The following is a 19,844-nucleotide window of genomic DNA, read 5'->3' as shown; positions in this document are numbered from 1 at the left end:
TTAGAATCAAAATGTAGTCAAAATAACTATTTTTTTTATTGATCACATCTTGATGACCGACTTCTGCTGTTGCTAAACGATTTCTCTGTTTTTCACTAATCTCTCTCCCACTAGGCAATGGGCGGAGCTTACCTCAGAAAACCGGTTTGACTTCGTGTTTACGTCAGTGGTCACACGATTGGCGATGGCCAAAGCCTCAAGATGATGGCTGCTTCTTCAACAAGGTAAGCCTGATTTCTTTTACACTTTCACTTGTTTTTAAAAATAGGTGCTTATTTCAGCTCGTTATAATCATGGCATTTCAGTTATTGTTTTCTCCAGAAAAATACGTATTTCGTTATAAACTTAGAAAACCAAAAGTGAACAGATGTTTTTGTACTTTGTTGCTGCTACTAACATAACTGTTTTTATTGACATGTCTTTGGATGGCAGTCAGTCAAGAACAGATGTTTATTTATTTATTTAGTTAGTTAGTTAGTTATAATAGTAAAAAAGATCAGCGTCAGAAAAGCGCCCTATTTCAAATGGTTTAGGAAGGCGTGCTCGACATTCAAAACTACTGCTTATCAGAATTCATTGATTATAATTTAACATAATGCACTTTTGTAGGTGGTTCTTCTGCGTCAGAGGATTGTCTAAGTGTGCGGCCCCCTACATAGCCTACTTCCTGCTCTAGTTGAAGTTTGTCAGATAGCAGCTTTGGAAACAGCTTTTTACTCTTATTTTGGAATGAAAACCAATGTTTTTCCTCATTCCTGGGAAGAATAACTTTCACTCAGCTCTTAATATGAAACATGTCTTCTGTCACCAGAAACAACAACAACATATAGATAGAATAACATCCTGACCAACTTCCTGATTCTGACCTATTTGTGAAAGGAGCCATCATGAATCATGTGTAATTCCCCTGCAGGGCTCCAGGATGATGAAACTCTGCCTCCTGACCTGCCAGTAAGTCTGTTTTATTGTTAGCCTCTTGAACACCCACATGTCACACGTGGTTGTTCAGAAAGTAAAAACAGAACAGCAAATAAACAAGTTTTAATGGTACACATTGGTTAAAACAACAATCTAGCACACTGTGTTTGTCAGAAAATCACACCTTCAAGTACTCAGGGAGAAACTCCACTCCTAATTATGTCTGAACTATGAAAGAAGTATATACAGAAAAAGTCAAATTAATTCAATGTGATTTTTTATGAAATGGCAAAAAAGCTGCAGATTCAAACACTGACAAGAATTGAACACAGAAATGAACAACAAAAAAACCCTCAGTGGACCTAAAATGCACAGTAACTCAGAAATTGTTGTTTTTAGGTAAGTGAAGGAAATTTTAAAGCGTTTTTAGAGCAAAATGACTTACAAACTTATTTATAAGAAAGAACAGTTAAACTTTGTAGGCCAAATAGTCCGAACCAAATTTATGAAGTTTACATATTTTACCACTAGAGGTCACCAGAGTACCATTATTAACACGCTATTAACATGTTATTAACGTGTTTTCAAATCTTACAGAAAAGATTGATTTTGTGCTTTTCTGAAGACGCTTTTGATCTAATGAGTGTTGTTAGTGATATACTTCTGCTGTTTTACAGAATGTTGAACTCAAGAAGAGTTGCTGTGAGTCTACCTGAATTTACTTAAACAGCTTCGTTTAAAGAACATGTAAGTGAACAAAACGATTTAAAACTGAAAAATCCTTAGAATTTTTAAAAAGGCTTTAAAATGATAAAGATGCTGTCAGATTAATCTGTAGCTGTTTTGATTGATTGTAAAATGTGTTATTATTATTAATAATATTTTGTTTACTGGTTTTAATTCTTTATCTTGTGTGCATGGGTGAATATGTAACCCCGTTTGTCCTGGCCAGGATGCTCTTGCAAAGGAGATTTTAATCTCAACGAGACTTTTTCCTGGTTAAATAAAGGTTATAATAATGTTGCTTTCTGATGAGCTGTGGCTTGATTATAAAACTACACAAATGTTCTAATATCTTGTTAAAATGCTTAAAAAATTGTTATTTTAGAAACAATGTATTAAAGAAGTGAACATTTACTATAGAATTATCCTGTTTATGTATATAATTCAAAAACCATTATTTGAATATTGTATTTTGGTTACTTATTAACAATTAAAGCCAATGTAAGATTGGGGAATTTGCACAGTTCAAAGTTATGTCTTTATTCCTGCAGTCTTTAGTTAAGTTTAATTTATGTCAGAAATTAAATAAATTGTCTGTTCAGGATTTCAATTCAATTTAATTAAATACTATTTTGACCCCAGAGGGAAATTAAATGCTGTTGTAACTCAGATTATTCAAAAGCAGTAATAATAATAAAATAATAATAATAAAATAAATAAATAAATAAAACAAAAAAATAATAATAATAAAATGCTAACTTAATATCAACTCATATGTGTTTTATTATATTAAGTTTAAAAATGTATATTAAATTGTAGTAATTATAGTAATCTTATTTTTATTATAATAATTGTTTAATCCTGACTCTGTGAGAATAACTTTTCTAGTGGCTGCCACAGTCAGACTTCTCTAAAGGCTGCAGGAAAAACACAATAATTGTTGATATTCAGCCACCAAGTAATCACCACCCTACCCTGCATGATATAAATGATTATGCTCTGAAGTCATCTTCTTGTTTCCAGGATCCTTCTTTCTCAGCCAGAACCGGACTCTAACCTCCAGCCTGAACCCAGATGTTGGTCCTGCATGAGCAACCACTCAAAGTCAGAACCTCTTCTGTTTAAAGGAGGACTCTTCACGTCTGAGGAGAGGTAATCTGGCTCAGTCAGACTAAATTTAACACCATTAAACACTTAATCAGGTGAAAAACCAAAGTGCTGTTTGGCTTTTTAATTGGTTTTAATAAAATTGATCTAACTGCTTCTGGTGCGCCTGAGTTTCTAAAATTAGTTGTTTCCTCATTTATTTAGCATATCTAATAAATTAAGCAAAGAAAAACGCTTAATTTGATGATTTACATTTCAGAACGTTCAAAGGTCAAACAGCACCTCCTGCTGGTCACAACCAAACTCTGCAACCTGAGTCTGAAATTCAAAATCTACAAAATATTTTTTATCAATCAAGCTGATTCCGTTTTTAAGTTCTGGACTTTACCACAACATATTATAAAAGAAACAAGTTAGATGCAGTTAAAGTGCAGACCAAACATTTTATTTCTGTGGGTAAAACAAAATTTTTTTCAAAGGGACTATAAGGAAGTTTGACAGTCAAAACATGTATAGAAATAATACATTTCTTCTTCATACATTCTCCTGCAATGCCCTGGTCCTGTAGAATGAGCCCTGGCATTTTTACTGTGATTGCCTGTTTTTCTGTAAAATCACAGAAAAAGAGAGATGCTCGGGTCGAGCAGGCTGCTTCATGTGCGTTCACGCTCAGGCATCGCCCGTAGCATTTGCTATCCGTAGCTTTAGCAGCAGAGAGAGAGGCAGTGCCACTATGTCGCTGTTCCTAACGCTAAGTGATGAACCTAGCTACATTTCTGAGGACCCTTAGCTACTTTCTGTAGAACTTTCTTCTAGATATTTCCTGCAAATTAGCAACAAAATAGCCATTTTCACTCCGAACCGTTCTTTGGATTGACTTTGTTTCAGGTGTCATCAAGGATATAAATGTTACAGATACATTGAATGTTACTAGTGTGTAGCTCACCTTGTAAAATATCTGATTTGCATGCAGAAGACCTGGGTTTGATTCTGGGTGTAAAAATTTTAGAGTTTATTTTTTACATTAATAATATATTTTTTACATTAATGGTATATTTTTTTTACAGTAAGATGCCCAAATTTTTATTTGAGACTTGCCGAACGGCATTTAATTCACAGATAAAAAAGATGTGGGTTCAACTTTCATTTTGGAACAATTTTTCAAGCAAGGGAAAGGAATGATCTGAGCATGCAGGAGGACTGACCCATCTTAAACCTTTGCCAGCTGTGCTGAAGAGAAAGGTACAGAACCAAATTATTTAATTAATTAGCTGCGCATTCTCCTGTCCTCTGTCCTCCGGGCCACACACACACACACACACACACACACACACACACACACACACACACACACACACACACACACACACACACACACACACACACACACACACACACACACACACACACACACACACACACACACCCCACACGCACAAATAAGGGACCGTCTCAGCTGTTATTTTCGTTAAGGAGTGTGCACGTACAGCATGTGCGCCTCGTGCACGAGCCTCCTATTGAAGCTGCCGTTACACTTTTGGCCAGAGGGGGCAATCACGAGCATAAAAATTCAAAAGTCCGAAAAGTCCCTTTAAAAATGAGTGTAACTAAAATCATTTTTACAACACAATCCCCTCCTCCCAGGGCTTGAAAGTAGTAGAACAACTTAAATGTTCAGTTCTTAGTGAAAAACCCTTTTACAGTCAATGTCTTCCTGGACTCTTGTCTTCCTTTTTAAGACCTTTTTACTGCAGCAACTTTCATTTCTTGTTTTTGAGGGACTTTCTGTCAGTCGTATAGTCTTTTAGGAAGTGCCATCCATGCTCGGTGGGTTTAGGATGAGGTGGTTTTAATGAAATCCTGGGTTTCTTTTGCAGTGCTTTGGGTCATGGTCCATATGGACCCAGGTTTGGCTGGATTTGAACAGACATGATATCAAAGCAAAGTGAAAACCACTGAAAGACCTAAAATTCATTTCCAGGCAGAACTTTCAAAAATTGTGCGTCATCTGGGTTAATATTAAATATGTCACATAAAGAACGTGAAAGTAACAACTGTTCCTGTCTGTCTACCATAGGTGGGATTCCTTCGGTTTTCATTCTGACTTTGAACCTGAACCCAGCGGTTTGTCCTTAAAGAGCAGTCAGTCAAAGGCTGAACCTCTTCAGTTTAAGGAGAAGGGATGGCATTCAAATCTGGATCAGAGGTGAGCTGTTAAAATCCATTCAAGTATTCCTGAGCAGAAAGAATTGTAGTCGTTTTCTGGCCTTTAGCTGCTAACTGGTAGTTTCTTGTTGTACCCAACCACCATGTCAAAGTACTTCCACGCAGAAACCTCCATGGACAAATGCATTGGCTCTTTATTATCGTGTCCATTTCAAAATCCTGGATGTGACTCAGAAGTCCACAAGGACAGTCATCAGTCTATCCCAATGGGGTTTTGCATCCTTCCATCAGGTCCTTGAGGTTCTTTGGCCAATACCTGCTGATAGTCCTCCATATGAGTCATCTCTTCTGTGGCTCCAGGACTCTTTGCCACTAACTTTGACTTCCTCTCTGATTTGTCTCACAGTGTGAACTAGGTCTTCTTATCTGTTTCCAGACCCGATCAGCAGAGCGCAGAGGTTCTCAGGGATCAGTCAGCCCAGCAGCATCAAGCTCAGCTGGAGTCCATTTTCATGGTCTGTACATGCAGACATCTGTTAGAGTAAAAACGTCTCTTGTTTCTGGAAGATGTTTCACTTCATCTATTCTAACATTGAATTGTTTATCAATCCAACGTGGATTTAATGTTTTTGGCTCTGTGATTTCGGCCTGATTTTCTCCTTTTTGTCACGTTTGGTTACAGGAGATGGAAAAGAACATTGTCATTTTTGTGAAGCGCGAGCTGAAAAACATCCAGAGGGTTCTGAGTCCAAAGTTCCCAGAATGCATGGAGGAACAGGAATTCTTAAAGGATGAGGATGAAGAGTGGAGAAGCAGCAGAGAAGCTCTTTTGAAGATTGCAGTTGACTTTCTCATGAGGATGAAGCAATGGGAGCTGGCTGACCGCCTGCAGAGCAGTGAGAGCATGATTAAAAAACCCACTGGATTTGTTTTTTAGGCCTAGTCCACATGTAGCCAGGTTTTTTTTAAACGAATATCCGCCCCTCCAAAAACTTGCATCCACACCACCTCGTTTAAAAAAAAACTGTCCACACGTACCCGGATAAATACGTTGTTAAGGACATGCCAGACCTGTAGGCGGCAGTACTTCCCCCGTTCTTAACCTCGTCCTTCGTCTGTGGTCTTCCGCAAGGAGCAGTAATTCCTCTTGCAGAAACAAACAAGCAAAAAGCGCTTGGACAATTGATAAAGCGAGCGCAGCTCTGAGGGCATCCATGCTGTCGGCTAGTGTAATCACAGGTCGCACACGTGATGTCAGCATTTTTTTGTCACGGAAAGTGACGTTGCGGACCTTAAAACTCCGGTTTTGTCTGTCCACACGCAGACACCCAAAACGGAGAAAACGCAGATCTTCACTTTGGCCGGAATTTTTAAAAAGATCCATTTTCGTGTGGATGACAGGCCAAAATGTAGAAAAATATCTACGTTTTGGCAGATCCCCAGCTACATGTGGACAGGGCCTTAAAGTCTCATGAGACAAATGTACATAATAGACTGGTTATGTGACTTTGGAGAGAGGTCAGGAATTTGACTCCATGTGTTAACCCTTCCACTGTCCTAATGGGGGCGACCCCGTGAGGAAAGTTGGCCATTGAGCAGGATTGATGGTTTATCCCTTGGGTCCATGTGACAAGGGTGAGCACCACCTCACCCCTGTCACATGGACCTCAAGGGATAAACCATCAACCCTGCTCAATGGCCAACTTTCCTCATGGGGTCACCCATAAAGACAGTGGGAGGGTTAAAAGAAACTATTTGACAATGTCCTCCATTAGCATATCCCCACACAAACCAAGAACATCCTGGGATGGGCCTTTCTTCCTTCTCTGAAATCCCAAACTCTTTGCCAGAAACTAAATTTGAAAATTCATCTTCATGACCTCGCTGAGTTCCCCCCCACACCTAAGATTTGGCGTCTGTCGCCACTAAAAGACATAAAAGTCTTCTGGGTACAACTAAAACTAAAGAACTCCTACTTTGGTTAGATGGCTTCTATCCTGTTGTGGAACAGTTGGTAGTGCTTTTTCCTTCTGGTGAGAAGGTCGCTGGTTTGAATCCCACCTGTGCTGCTTTTCTGTATGGACCATGTGTGGAGTGGAGTCACAGACGTGCGTTGATGAAGACGTTTTCACTGACATCTCCATCACTTGGGGAGTGTTGCAGTTCCCTGCCAGGACAACAGAGGGCGGAGCACTTTTCGGGGGTATCCTACCACCATTACAGTCATGTACCCGGTCCGACAGTTCTCTGATGTTGCGTTTACGGGCCAGTACTAAGCAGTACTGAAAAATGAGCGGCAACCCAAACTAGTGGAAACATCTTAGAGCCACACCAAACCAATTATGAAGCATCCACATCTGGCTCGGGCCAGCCTAACTCTGGTGGGGTAATTGTGTTCACATCCGGGTAATCTCTGTGCTCAGCCAACCGTTTTTTTGGACCTGCTCTACAGCGGTCAACTTCATGCTCAGCCAATCCAACACACCCACTATGGACTGTTTGGGCGGCTGATGTAAACGCTTGCCTACTAGAGGGAGTCTCTGATTGGCAGGCAGAATCAGCCAGCGGCGGTTTCCCACAAGCACGATTCAGTATCAGTCTGGATGCAGTGGGGTAAACATCTCTGACTGCTGCTCTCCAGACAGAGAGGAGCCCATAGCAGTCTCAATGAGACAGGAAACGGTGTGCTTCATGTCAGAGTCTCCCATAGCAACACTGTTCATGGCCGCCTTTGTTTACTAATTTAAAAGGGATACTATGGACGTCCCCGCTTGTCCATTGCTGCACCCTTGTGTTCAGAGACATCTGCGTTCCTGAGAAGTTGTGTGAACAAAACCTGACTGCATGGGGGTGGGCAGATCCAACCAGAACTGGACCGGACCAGGCTGATCCAGATTTGAATGCCTCATTAGGAGACCCGCGACATGGCCCACTCAGATTCCATGTTCCATGTGCTCACCAGCACTAGGGGTTGTATCAACTAGTCGACTAGTTGACTTCACTGCTCTGTAGTGACTTTTTATGCCTGTCATAGACTAGTCGCTGTCACGTGATAATGACCGACAAGATGGCGTCCTCGGAAAAGAGAGCAGGTGACGAGCCCCTGCGCGTCGGGAGGCGACGCGCTGTGCCAGAGCATCGGTATCTGACGCCCGCCGTAAAACGGACCATTTGACCAAATTGTGACCTTTACCCTCTTGCAATTTAACCTTCCCCTCACCCCCATCCTAACCTAAACCAGCTCAAAGCTCTGATCGTTGACGCGCTCCAGACATCTGCATCCTGAGCACGGCCACAGTAACATTATCAAATCAGGTGTCGCCACCTCAAAAACTAATTTAACACGCGATCGTTCATGTCGCCTCATTTCCTTTTATGTTTTCTGTCTTTTATTTGTGCCTGATGCGTTTCGCTGCTGTGGAGCGGGGCGCTTCACTTGTTTCTTTCTCCGGTGATTTTACCTCACTGGTGCGGCCGGTGCGCACTCCGCTGTTTTTGCGGTCGGTAGATCTTTTAGAACTGCAGTTCGAAGGTAACTCATAAGGTGAATATATATGAACCCCGGTAGCAGTTTATCTTTAGGATTGAGAGGAGATGCAGGAAGATAATAAACAGGCAGGACAGAAAAATTGTTAAATAAAAACAAGTTAGTTTTTGTACCTGGTGGTTGCAACAAACAGACACCACTGAAGGTAATCAGAAGTGAGGAACAGAAAATGAAATAATTATTTTAATGTTTAGAGCAGCAGGAACTCTGAGAGGCTGCAGGCGCATCAGTGAGTTTGAGGCCGCTGCGCAGGGGGAGGGGGGAGAGGGCTGAAGCAGAAACTACCGTTGTTAAAAGAAATGTGTTTAAATTTGAAAATGCGCCTCTCCCGAATGTCCGAGCTCCTCACCCTATCTCTAAGGCAGAGACCGGCCACCCTATGGAGGAAACTCATTTCGGCCGCTTGTATCCGCGATCTCGTTCTTTCGGTCATTACCCAAAGCTCATGACCATAGGTGAGGATTGGGACGTAGATCGACCGGTAAATCGAGAGCCTGGCTTTCTGGCTCAGCTCCCTCTTCCCCACGACAGATCGGCTCAGCATCCGCATCACTGCAGATGCTGAACCAATCCGCCTGTCGATCTCCCGATCCCTCCTACCCTCACTCGTGAATAAGACCCCGAGATACTTAAACTCCTCCACTTGAGGTAGGACCTCTCCCCCGACCCGGAATTGGCAAGCCACCCTTTTCCTGTATCTCAAGTGTAAATTACAAGCCTTAACTATTTATTTTCCTTTCTTAGAATCTCCTTCCATGTGTCAGCAAAATCTCAAATGTAATCTAAAGAAGAAGTTCCAGTGTGTTTTTGAGGGGATCGCGAAAGCTGGAAGCCCAACCCTTCTGAATCAGATCTACACAGAGCTCTACATGACAGAGGGAGGGACTGGAGAGGTCAACGGTGAGCATGAGGTCAGACAGATTGAAAAAGCGTCCAGGAAGCTGGACAGACCAGAATTCACCATAAAAAATGAGGACATCTTTAAACTCCCACCTGGAAGGGATGAACCAATCAGAACAGTGATGACAAAGGGTGTGGCTGGCATCGGGAAAACCGTCCTAACACAGAAGTTCACTCTGAAATGGGCTGAAGGCAAAGCCAACCAGAACATCCAGTTCATGTTTCCAATAACGTTCAGAGAACTGAATGTGATGAGAGAGAGGAAGCTCAGCTTGGTGGAGCTTATTCATCACTTCTTTACTGAAACCAAAGAAATCCACAGGTTTGAAGAGTTCCAGGTTGTGTTCATCTTTGATGGTCTGGATGAGTGTCGACTTCTTCTGGACTTCCACAACAATGACATCCTGACTGATGCCACGGAGTCCACCTCGGTGGATGTTCTGCTGACAAACCTCATCAGGGGGAACCTGCTCCCCTCTGCCTGCCTCTGGATAACCACAAGACCTGCAGCAGCCAACCAGATCCCTTCTGAGTGTGTTAGCTTGGTGACAGAGGTCAGAGGGTTCCTCGATGAGCAGAAGGAGGAGTACTTCAGGAAGAGATTCAGAGATGAGGAGCAGGCCAGCAGGATCGTCTCCCACATCAAGACATCCCGAAGCCTCCACATCATGTGTCACATCCCAGTCTTCTGCTGGATCACTGCTACAGTTCTGGAGGACGTGATGAAAACCAGAGAGAGAGGAGAACTACCCAGAACCCTCTCTGAGATGTACATCCACTTCCTTGTGGTTCAGACCAAAGTGAAGAAGGTCAAGTATGATGGAAGAGCTGAGGCAGATCCACATTGGAGTCCAGAGACCAGGAAGATGATTGAATCTCTGGGAAAACTGGCTTTTGAGCAGCTGCAGAGAGGAAACCTGATCTTCTATGAATCAGACCTGACAGAGTGCGGCATCGATATCAAAGCAGCCTCCGTGTACTCAGGAGTGTTTACTCAGATCTTCAGAGAAGAGAGAGGAGGATTGTACCAGGAAAGGGTATTCTGCTTCATCCACCTCAGTGTTCAGGAGTTCTTGGCTGCTCTTTATGTTCATCTGACCTACAATGATTATGGTATCAATCTGTTCAAGCAGCAACAAATGACCCTTAAGAATTACGAAACAGGAAAAGAAGATCCAGCAAGGGAACATTTCTACCAAACAGCGGTTGAAAGGGCCCTGCAGAGTCCTAATGGACACCTGGACCTGTTCCTCCGCTTCCTCCTGGGTCTTTCACTGGAGTCCAGTCAAACTCTCCTGCATGGCCTGCCAGCACAGGCAGGAATTAGGCTGCAGAGCAACCAGGAAATAGCCCAGTACATTAAGAAGAAAATCAGTGAGAACCAGCCTGTAGAGAAAAGCATCAATCTGCTCCATTGTCTGAATGAACTGAAGGATTGTTCTCTGGAGGAGGAGATCAGAAAGTTCCTCAGATCAGGAAGTCTTTCTACGAATAACTTATCTCCTGCCCAATGGTCCGTGTTAGTCTTCATCTTACTGTCATCAGAAAAAGATCTGGCTGTGTTTGACCTGAAGAAGTACTCGGCTTCAGAGGATGCTCTTATGAGGCTGCTACCAGTCATCAAAGCCTCTAAGAAAGCTCTGTAAGTAATTGAATACCATTGGTTTTACTAGTTCTAGATGCTTAGACGTAGTCTGTTGCTGTTTATGTAAGCGTGATATTCTCGCGATCTAATGATTTGAACACAAGGACTAAGCCAACACACAGAATGCTGTTAAGTGTGAGGTAGATCAGGCTTTAATAAGGGTTGGAGAGTATGTTCATGTTCAGCCTGGAGTACAATCTCAGAATGACTGATTCTAATCAGAAATAATCATTTTAAATAGTTTTCAGTGAAGTACCGCTTTAAAGGTGGAATATGGAACATTTTAATCAAAAGCTACAGTTCAAACAATAATACCTCCATGGGGCTAGAGGTGTGCAGAATGAATGTACAGTTTTTCCTTTAAAAGCTTAATTTAAAAAATAATCAATTTTTTATTTTGTCAGGCGCGACACGTGGTTTATGTTTACATCTACCAGCCACTAGAGGGCACCGTTGCCCTAAAAAGTCCGCTTGGCAAGGCGAGGCTGGGACTGTGTAAAATGGTAGACTTGGCAAGTCAAGCAGCTGATTCTGAGCCCAGAAGATGTTCTAACAGTAAATACTGTTGTAAAATAAACGCATTAGTAGAAATTAGTGCTTACCCTGTACTATCTGTCTCTGGACATGGTGCTGGCTGGTCACTTAACTCATTCACTGCCAGCCAATTCCTGATCAGAAAAGCCCTTTGCTGCCAGCGTTTTTGCACCGTTTTTATTGTATTTTAAGAGTGACAGAACGTTCTGCGCTAGGATGATGTCGACGCCAAAACAACCAAAACAAAGCGGAGACTCACCTCTTAAATCAGGAAGAATCTGCGCCTTTTGAACGTTATCTGTTCTTTCATAATCCGTTGTTGAATTGTGATCGGCAGAAGCTTTTCTGGTTCGCGCCTCACCTTTTTTTACAGCAGCGGCCCAAAACGATCTCCTAACACGTGGATGTTCTGCTTCCTGATCTCGTGACGTGTGACGTACACGGGTGAAGATCGGCTTTAGAGCTGGGATGTTTGCTCTCATGGTGTGGGGGCTCGTTCCGACGCCCACACAGTAAAAAAACGAATGGTTGGATTTAAAATGACGGCTTTTGTCGTCAATGGCAGTTAATGAGTTAATGTGTCAGCAGTGGAAAATGTTTTCTGTTGTTGCAGCTACCACCACTAAACACCAGATGTCGCCAGAGTGTCCATGTTCCGTATTCAACATTTAAAGCCGTAGAAACCACGATTGATAAAAATGACGGTTTAACACGACTTGACTTGGTTCACAGCTCAGTTTGAAAGTCTAGACTTTGAATTGACTAGACCACTTGACTGAGTCTTGCTGCGTCTGGCCTGCTGTGTATGGAGTAATGATCCAGCACTTGAATTATGACTGCAGGGAGCTTATATTACTAGCCTGGCCTGCCAGACTCGTCCTCTGTTTAATTCTACACAGAGAAATAATAAGGAAGCATGGGGTTGGCTGGCCAGGCTATTATATTATGGCTAACACAGTCAAGCAATTCCAGGTGAGCGTAGCTGATTGTTTAGGTCAGTATTGAGAGATCAGGCAAGCAGACCAGGATGTGGAATCATGACAGATTTATTTCTTCCCAGACTGAGTGGCTGTAACCTGTCTGCTAAAAGCTGTGAAGCTCTGTCATCGGTCCTCTGCTCACAGTCCTCTAGTCTAAGAGAGCTGGACTTGAGTAACAACGACCTGGGGGATCCAGGAGTGAAGCAACTCTCTGCTGGACTGAAAAATCCTCACTGTAAACTGGAATCTCTTAGGTGAGGAGAATTTGCTGTGTCCCAATTATTTGTTTAATCCAAAATGGTCCTGGTTGTTTCTCAGAATCTCATTTGTTTTTTTGTCAAAGTATGCCTTAATTAAATCCACTCAGGGCATGAGGAGAGCGGCCGCTGCGTGATTTAAAAGTGGCATTCAATGACCAGAAGAAACATGATTTTTTACAGTGCTCTGTGAGACCACAAAGTGCTGTAAATTTATGCATTGTAGGTGGATTTCCTCCACATTTATCGGTGCTGGGAGTTTAGAAATGCAATATTTAAAGTGACAATGTGTAGTTTTTACCATTATTCTCTGGAAATATCCATTGGGAAATATCCATTGAAATGTTGTAAATGAATTAAGATACAAAGTTGTTGAAAAATATTGGCAGTTTCATAACATTAAACAATAAAAATCGGGTCTAAAATATATGGGAGTGGGTCTAAGGGTGTTTCTCAATAACAGGAACCTTGTCTTGATGTTTTGGCCCCACCCCGGTATCCTAGGAGACACGTCATCGGGAGTCGCCAAGACGTGTTCCAGTGTTCATGTTCTACCGAGGCGTGTGTTCTCCGTTTGTTAGCCGTATAGCTAGCTGAGCGAGGATACACGGGAGGTGTCTTGTAGCCTAGCCTTGGTGAAAAATTACCCAGAATACACCGCAGTATTTTCTAAAGGACGGTGGATCAGAAGCCGGCAGCTACTTCAGGGGAAATTTTTTCAAGTTTAAAAGTAAGTCAACTAATTTAAAATGGTTTTTTTTTTAGATCCACAGAAGTTTTCTATGGTTGGTTAGTTGCTTATTAGTTGCAGCTTATGTGGCTAACGGGTAGTAACTCACTTAAATATTTAATTTAACAAATACGTATGTATATGTATTTTAAAAGTAAAAGGCTCGTTACATATTTATATTGAAACTGATATGTATAAAATATAACATTAGCTCCCATGTCACGTGACGTTACGTGACCGCCATGGAAGCCACGGTCATGTGATGCAAGTCTGTTCCATTTAATCATTTTCTTTGACCATGGAAGGACAGTGTCCTCGTAAGCAAGGCGCCTGGCCTCGCAAGACATCGCCTCGCAAGGCTAGGCGCCTTGGCATTGAGAAACACCTTAAGTCTCTGGGCAACTCCATATTAGATGCCATATTTCCTTCTATGGAAGCCCGTGAGGACAGAATGCATTTACTGATTTGTAACAAATGGTTATAAAACTTTCAGCATTGATAAACGTTCTTTACACATTTACCTCTTCAATCGTTGCAAGTGATGAAAGGGAATCTCTTGTTATTTCGCTGGAGGATGCACTCCCAGGGATTTTTGACCCTAATGGCCATCTGTTGCTAAGGTCTTACTTGAACACAAAAATAATGCTTGCTTGCAACGATTTAGGTATCTACCTTCCCCTATCTCCAGGGAAACACACACTGTCACTTCAAAGCTGTGTCAACACTGCAAATTTTCTTTTCCGTCCATTCTGCTTCACCATCAACTCTCCCAAATTTACAAACACCGGTTGTTTTGGAGATGTCTGCTGATGTCATTTCCTACTGAGTTACAACCAATCACCATGAGTTAACATCAAGTCTGGCCCAGCTATTCTACCGGAGCTTTCAGAGTACCCATTTCAGGTACTTCGTTATTTCTCAAAGTGGCCCGGAAAATGGTCCTTTTGGGCAGGCCTGGTGAAATAGAAATGCAGAAGCAAGCCTAATGGCCATCTCTCAGTGCCCCCCAACACTAAATGGAAACCTTAAAGCAGGACAAGGGTTTGGAGCATCCATAAAAGAACGTCAGAGTCTTGTAGGTGGAGCATGGGGATTAAGTTGCAGAGTTGTCTCCCTATCCCCAACATGGGATACATGTGCATTGAAGCAACATATTTAGGCTGCATCCTCAACAGGTGTGTTGGAGTAGGGGGACCTTCCAAAGATGCAAGACCTAGCCTAATCCCCAACCAGGATACCCACAACACAACCTTTCGTAAGATCTGCAGGAGACTCAGCCAGTCCAAACCCTGCACCAAATCACGTTATTAATTCATGCTGAAAATAGACATCATTTGAAAGTCTCAGTTTATGACAATTAAACATTTATGCATTGCCAATCCAAGTAAAAGTATCCTGTAACTCTGTTTTATGTGTCTGTAGTCTTTCAGGCTGTCTGATCACAGAAGCAGGCGGTGCTTCTCTGGCTTCAGCGCTGAGCTCCAACCCCTCCCATCTGAGAGAGCTGGACCTGAGCTACAACCATCTAGGAGAGTCAGGAAGGAAGCAGCTGTCTGATGGTTTGGAGAATCCTCACTGGAGACTCAATGTTCTCAGGTCAGCACTAGGGATAGGCAGATATAAAGCAGATTTTAAGTCGGGCACATCTACAGGCAGCCCAGTGCTTCTGCAGAAAATAATATTTACTTTAAAGAGCATGTCACCCCCAAACTTTATTTTTCTGATAAACTGTATAAATGCATGTCTAATCGTGCTGCAGACACATGTAGTCAAAAGTTTTGCACTTTAGTGCATTTTAGTTAAAATTTTAATTTTCTGCCTAAAACTGTCAGCGTTGTGCCGTTGTCAGGTAAAAATTCTGCAGTGCATTTGAATTTAAATCTGCCATCGCTGTTGGCTAAGAGGTACCCTAGAACGTTAGCTGGTACCTTATGATGTCACAATGTCGTTGTGAGCCTGTGTGCATTTGATAGCGGCTCCGTCCGCTTGGTCTGCTAGGCAACAGCATTTGTTGCATTTTTCAAACAGGAAGTGGGATTTGAATAAGACTCTGTTAGGGAGAGACTTGCTCTTTAAGAAGGAAAAACTGACTTATCAGTTAAGGTTGCAAAATACCAAATTCTACCAAATATGGAACAACTGGATTTTATTCATTACCCCCACCAGAGCAGACGTTACTTGATTTCACTCTTACTTTTGATCCCACATGTGCACTGTCTGTTTAAAATAGTTTTATTTTTTATAATGGCATTGGCACCCCCTAGCTCGTGTGTTCTGCTCCATACCAAATGTGTCTTTTAATGATGCCGCATCCTTCCTGGAAAGCATTGTCGTCTTCCTCCGCTTATCCGGGTCGCGGGGGCAGCATCCCAACTTGGGAGCTCTAGACGTCCTCTCCCCGGCCACCTCCACCAGCTCCTCCAGCAGGAACCCAAGGCGTTCCCGGACCAGATTGGAGATGTAACCTCTCCAACATGTCCTGGGTCAACCCGGGGGCCTCCCGCCGGCAGGACATGCCCGAGACGCCTCCCCAGGGAGGCGTCCAGGAGGCATCCTGACCAGATGCCCAAACCACCTCAACTGACTCCTTTCGATCCGGAGGAGCAGCGGTTCTACTCCGAGTCCCTCCCGAATGTCCGAGCTCCTCACCCTATCTCTAAGGCTGAGCCCGGCCACCCTACGGAGGAAACTCATTTTGGCCGCTTGTATCCGTGATCTCGTTTTTTCGGTCATTACCCAAAGCTCATGACCATAGGTGAGGATTGGGACGTAGATCGACCGGTAAATCGAGAGCCTGGCTTTCTGGCTCAGCTCCCTCTTCACCACGACAGATTGGCTCAGCTTCCGCATCACTGCAGACGCTGAACCAATCCGCCTGTCGATCTCCCGATCCCTCCTACCCTCACTCGTGAACAAGACCCCGAGATACTTAAACTCCTCCACTTGAGGTAGGACCTCTCCCCCGACCCGGAGTTGGAAAGCCACCCTTTCCCGGTCGAGAACCATGGTCTCAGATTTGGAGGTGCTGATCCTCATCCCAGCCGCTTCACACTCGGCCGCGAACCTACCCAGCAAGAGCTGAAGGTCAGAGCTGGATGAAGCTAGGAGGACCACATCATCTGCAAAGTGTTCCCTCCTCGGAATGTGCGTAGGTGGGATTGAGGAGCTCCTCAAAGTATTCCTTCCACCGTCCGACTATAGCCCCAGTTGACATCAGCAGCTCCCCATCCCCACTGTAAACAGTGTCTGCGAGTTGCTGCCTTCCTCTCCTGAGGCGCGGGACAGTTTTCCAGAACCTCTTTGGAGCCGATCAATAGTCTTTCTCCATGGCCTCACCAAACTCCTCCCACACCCGAGATTTTGCCTCGGCAACTTTCACTGCTGCACCCCGCTTGGCTATCCGGTACCTGTCTGCTGCGTCCGGAGACCCACAGACCAGCCACGCCCTGTAGGCCTCCTTCAGCCTGATGGCTCCCCGAACCTCTGGTGTCCACCAGCAGGTACGGGGGTTGCCACCACGACTGGCACCGGCCACCTTGCGACCACAGCTAGCAACAGCCGCCTCAACAATCGCAGAGTGGAACAAGGCCCACTCGGAGTCAATGTCCCCCACTGCTCTCGGGACGCGGTCAAAGCTCTGCCAGAGGTGGGAGTTGAAGACCGTCTTGACAGGTTCTTCTGCCAGGCATTCCCAGCAGACCCTCACTATGCGTTTGGGTCTGCCAGGTCTACGCGGCACCACTTAGTGGTGATCAGTTGACAGCTCCACTTCTCTCTTCACTCGGGTGTCCAAAACATGCAGCCGCAGGTCAGATGATGCGACTACAAAGTCTATCATCGACCTGCGACCTAGGCTGCCCTGGTACCAAGTGTACCGGTGGGCATCCTTATGTTCGAACATGGTGTTCGTTATGGCCAAACTGCGGCTTGCACAGAAGTCCAATAACAAAACACCACTCAAGTTCAGATCAGGCGGGCCGTTCCTCCCAATCACACCCCTCCAGGTCAAGCTGTCATTGCCCACGTGAGCATTGAAGTCCCCCAGCAGGACAATGGAGCCCCCTGATGGAGCACTATCTAGCACTCGTCCCAGGGACTCCAAAAAGGGTGGGTACTCTGAACTGATATTTGGCTCATAAGCACAAACAACAGTCAGGACCCGTTCCCCAACCCGAAGGCGCAAGGAGGCTACCCTCTTGTCCCTCGGGGTAAACCCCAACACACAGGCAGAGAGTCTTGGGGCTAACAAAAAGCCAACCCCAGCCCTCCGCCTCTCACCCGGAGCAACTCCAGCAAAGGAGAGTGTCCACCCCCTCTCAAGGACTTGGGTTCTAGAGCCAATGCTATGTGTCGAGGTGAGTCCGACTATATCTAGCCGGTACCGCTCAACCTCTGCCACAAGCTCCTGGTCCTTCCCCGCCAGCGAGGTGACGTTCCATGTCCCAAAAACCAGTTTCCTTGTCCGGGGATCGGACAGCCAAGGCTCCCGCCTCGGTCTGCCACCCGATCCACACAGCACCGGACCCTTCATGTTCCTCCTGCGGGTGGTGGGTCCACAGTTGGATGAGCCCACGTATCCAGTTCGGGTTGGGCCCGGCCAGGCCCCATGGGCGAAAGCCGGACCACCAGGCACTCGCTCACGGGCCCCAACCCCAGGCCTGGCTCGAGGGTGGGACCACAGTAACCCTCCGGGCCGGGTACTCCGACGCTTTGATTGTATATCCATGAAAGATCCTCTGAACCGTTCTTTGTCTCACCCTTCACCTAAGACCAATTTGTCATGGGAGACCCTACCAGGGCCACAAATTGCCCCAGACAACATAGCTCCTAGGATCATTAGGGTACTCAAACTCCTCCAGCACGATAAGGTGACGGCTCGAGGAGGAGAATCTTATCTTGCTTGGCTTAAAACTGGACTTTCTCCGTACTCTCCCTAGGAGAACATTGATGCTCGATGTAGAATTCATTTGTCTCTCTTGGACTTCAATTAGAACCCTGGATGGACACTTGTTCATATTTTACTTGATTATTATGTTGTTGATGGATCTTCCCTGTCTATTCCAAGTAAAATGACAATAATAATAAAAAAATGTACATTTATGATAATAAATGCTCTAAAAATAGATATTTTTTCATCTAAAATTAAATTTTATTTACCAGTTTTGAAGATTTAATACTTGGTGAGTTAACTGATTTGTTTGATTAACTTTAGTTAGATGCGTGCACAAAATTAAGATTCAAGGCAAGGCAGCTTTGCTTATAGAGCACATTTCAAACACAGAGGCAATTCAATGTGCTTCACAATTATCAGGACATGATATGAAAACAACATAAAAACACAAATAAAAATACACACAGAAAGAATTATAGTTCAGAGCTAAAGGAGAAGACAAAGTTACAGTGGATATTACAGTGGAGACGACACATCATAAGAAACAATTCATTTAAAGGCTGATGAGTACATTAGGGTTTTAGTTTTGTTTTAAACAACTCTAGGGTTGGGGCGCATCTGAGGTCATGGGGAAGCTGAGTCCATATGTGAGCAGCATAGTAACCAAAAGCATCTCCACCACGTTTGGTTCTGACCCGACACTCGGACATGTATTCTGGTCCCATGCCATTGAGTGATTTATATACTAGTAGAAGCCCTTTGAAATCTATGCTGTAGTTTACTGGTAACCAGTGTAGGGATCTAAGAACAGGAGTGATGTGCCCCGTTCTGTTAGTTCTTGTTAAGACTCTAGCAGCAGCATTCTGAACAAGCTGCAGCTACTTCACAGCTTTCTTGGAAAGACCAGTTAGGAGACCATTGCAGTAGTCCAACCGACTAGAAATAAAAGCATGAATGATTTTCTCTAAGTCTGGTCTGGACATGAGACCTCTGACTCTTGATATAAGATGAAGGTGATAAAACGCTGATTGAGTTATAGCCATAATATGTCCAGTTAAAATTTGGTTAAATTCAGAGTTGAAAAACTGATTCAGATTCAGAAATTTTGTGCATCAACTGATTTTGACATTTTGCGTGAAACAAAAATGGAAAACTTCTAGCAGCCATTAAAACTGACAACACATATCGGCTGTCGGCTAACCACGACCTCTACGTCTCATCTGATCTAACTCCTCTTATGGTTAAATGTGTCTGAATTAGGTGCTTGATTGTTTGTACCAGTAAAACAGCAGGGACATATGTATTCTCACTGTTTTGTCAATCCTCTTTTTCAGAGCTGATCCTGGTGCACCTCAATGGTTGAAGCCAAGTTTCAGCAAATGTAAGCGTGCTTGTGTTTTCTTTAGACATTAAAACCTTGTGCATCATACATAGACGATGGGATAC

General features: G+C 43.9%; 1 protein-coding gene across 1 annotated transcript in view; it reads left to right on the top strand.

The window, feature by feature from the left end:
* Positions 1-132: 132 nt before the first annotated feature.
* The window catches only part of LOC107374804 (NLR family CARD domain-containing protein 3), a 23,188-nt gene continuing 3,476 nt past the window's right edge, over positions 133-19,844 (top strand). Inside the window, exons 1-11 of the mRNA XM_070552423.1 lie at positions 133-224; positions 812-951; positions 1,596-1,665; positions 2,665-2,793; positions 4,826-4,954; positions 5,351-5,429; positions 5,597-5,810; positions 9,206-11,003; positions 12,601-12,774; positions 14,930-15,103; positions 19,733-19,779. Of these exons, the coding sequence (XP_070408524.1) occupies positions 1,664-1,665; positions 2,665-2,793; positions 4,826-4,954; positions 5,351-5,429; positions 5,597-5,810; positions 9,206-11,003; positions 12,601-12,774; positions 14,930-15,103; positions 19,733-19,779 (2,746 nt within the window). The 5' untranslated portion in view covers positions 133-224; positions 812-951; positions 1,596-1,663. The remainder of the gene's footprint in view (positions 225-811; positions 952-1,595; positions 1,666-2,664; positions 2,794-4,825; positions 4,955-5,350; positions 5,430-5,596; positions 5,811-9,205; positions 11,004-12,600; positions 12,775-14,929; positions 15,104-19,732; positions 19,780-19,844) is intronic.

Source organism: Nothobranchius furzeri, chromosome 6 (genome assembly GCF_043380555.1).
Source record: "Nothobranchius furzeri strain GRZ-AD chromosome 6, NfurGRZ-RIMD1, whole genome shotgun sequence".
Taxonomy (NCBI): Eukaryota; Metazoa; Chordata; class Actinopteri; order Cyprinodontiformes; family Nothobranchiidae; genus Nothobranchius; species Nothobranchius furzeri.
This window is presented reverse-complemented; position numbering and strand designations above follow the sequence as displayed.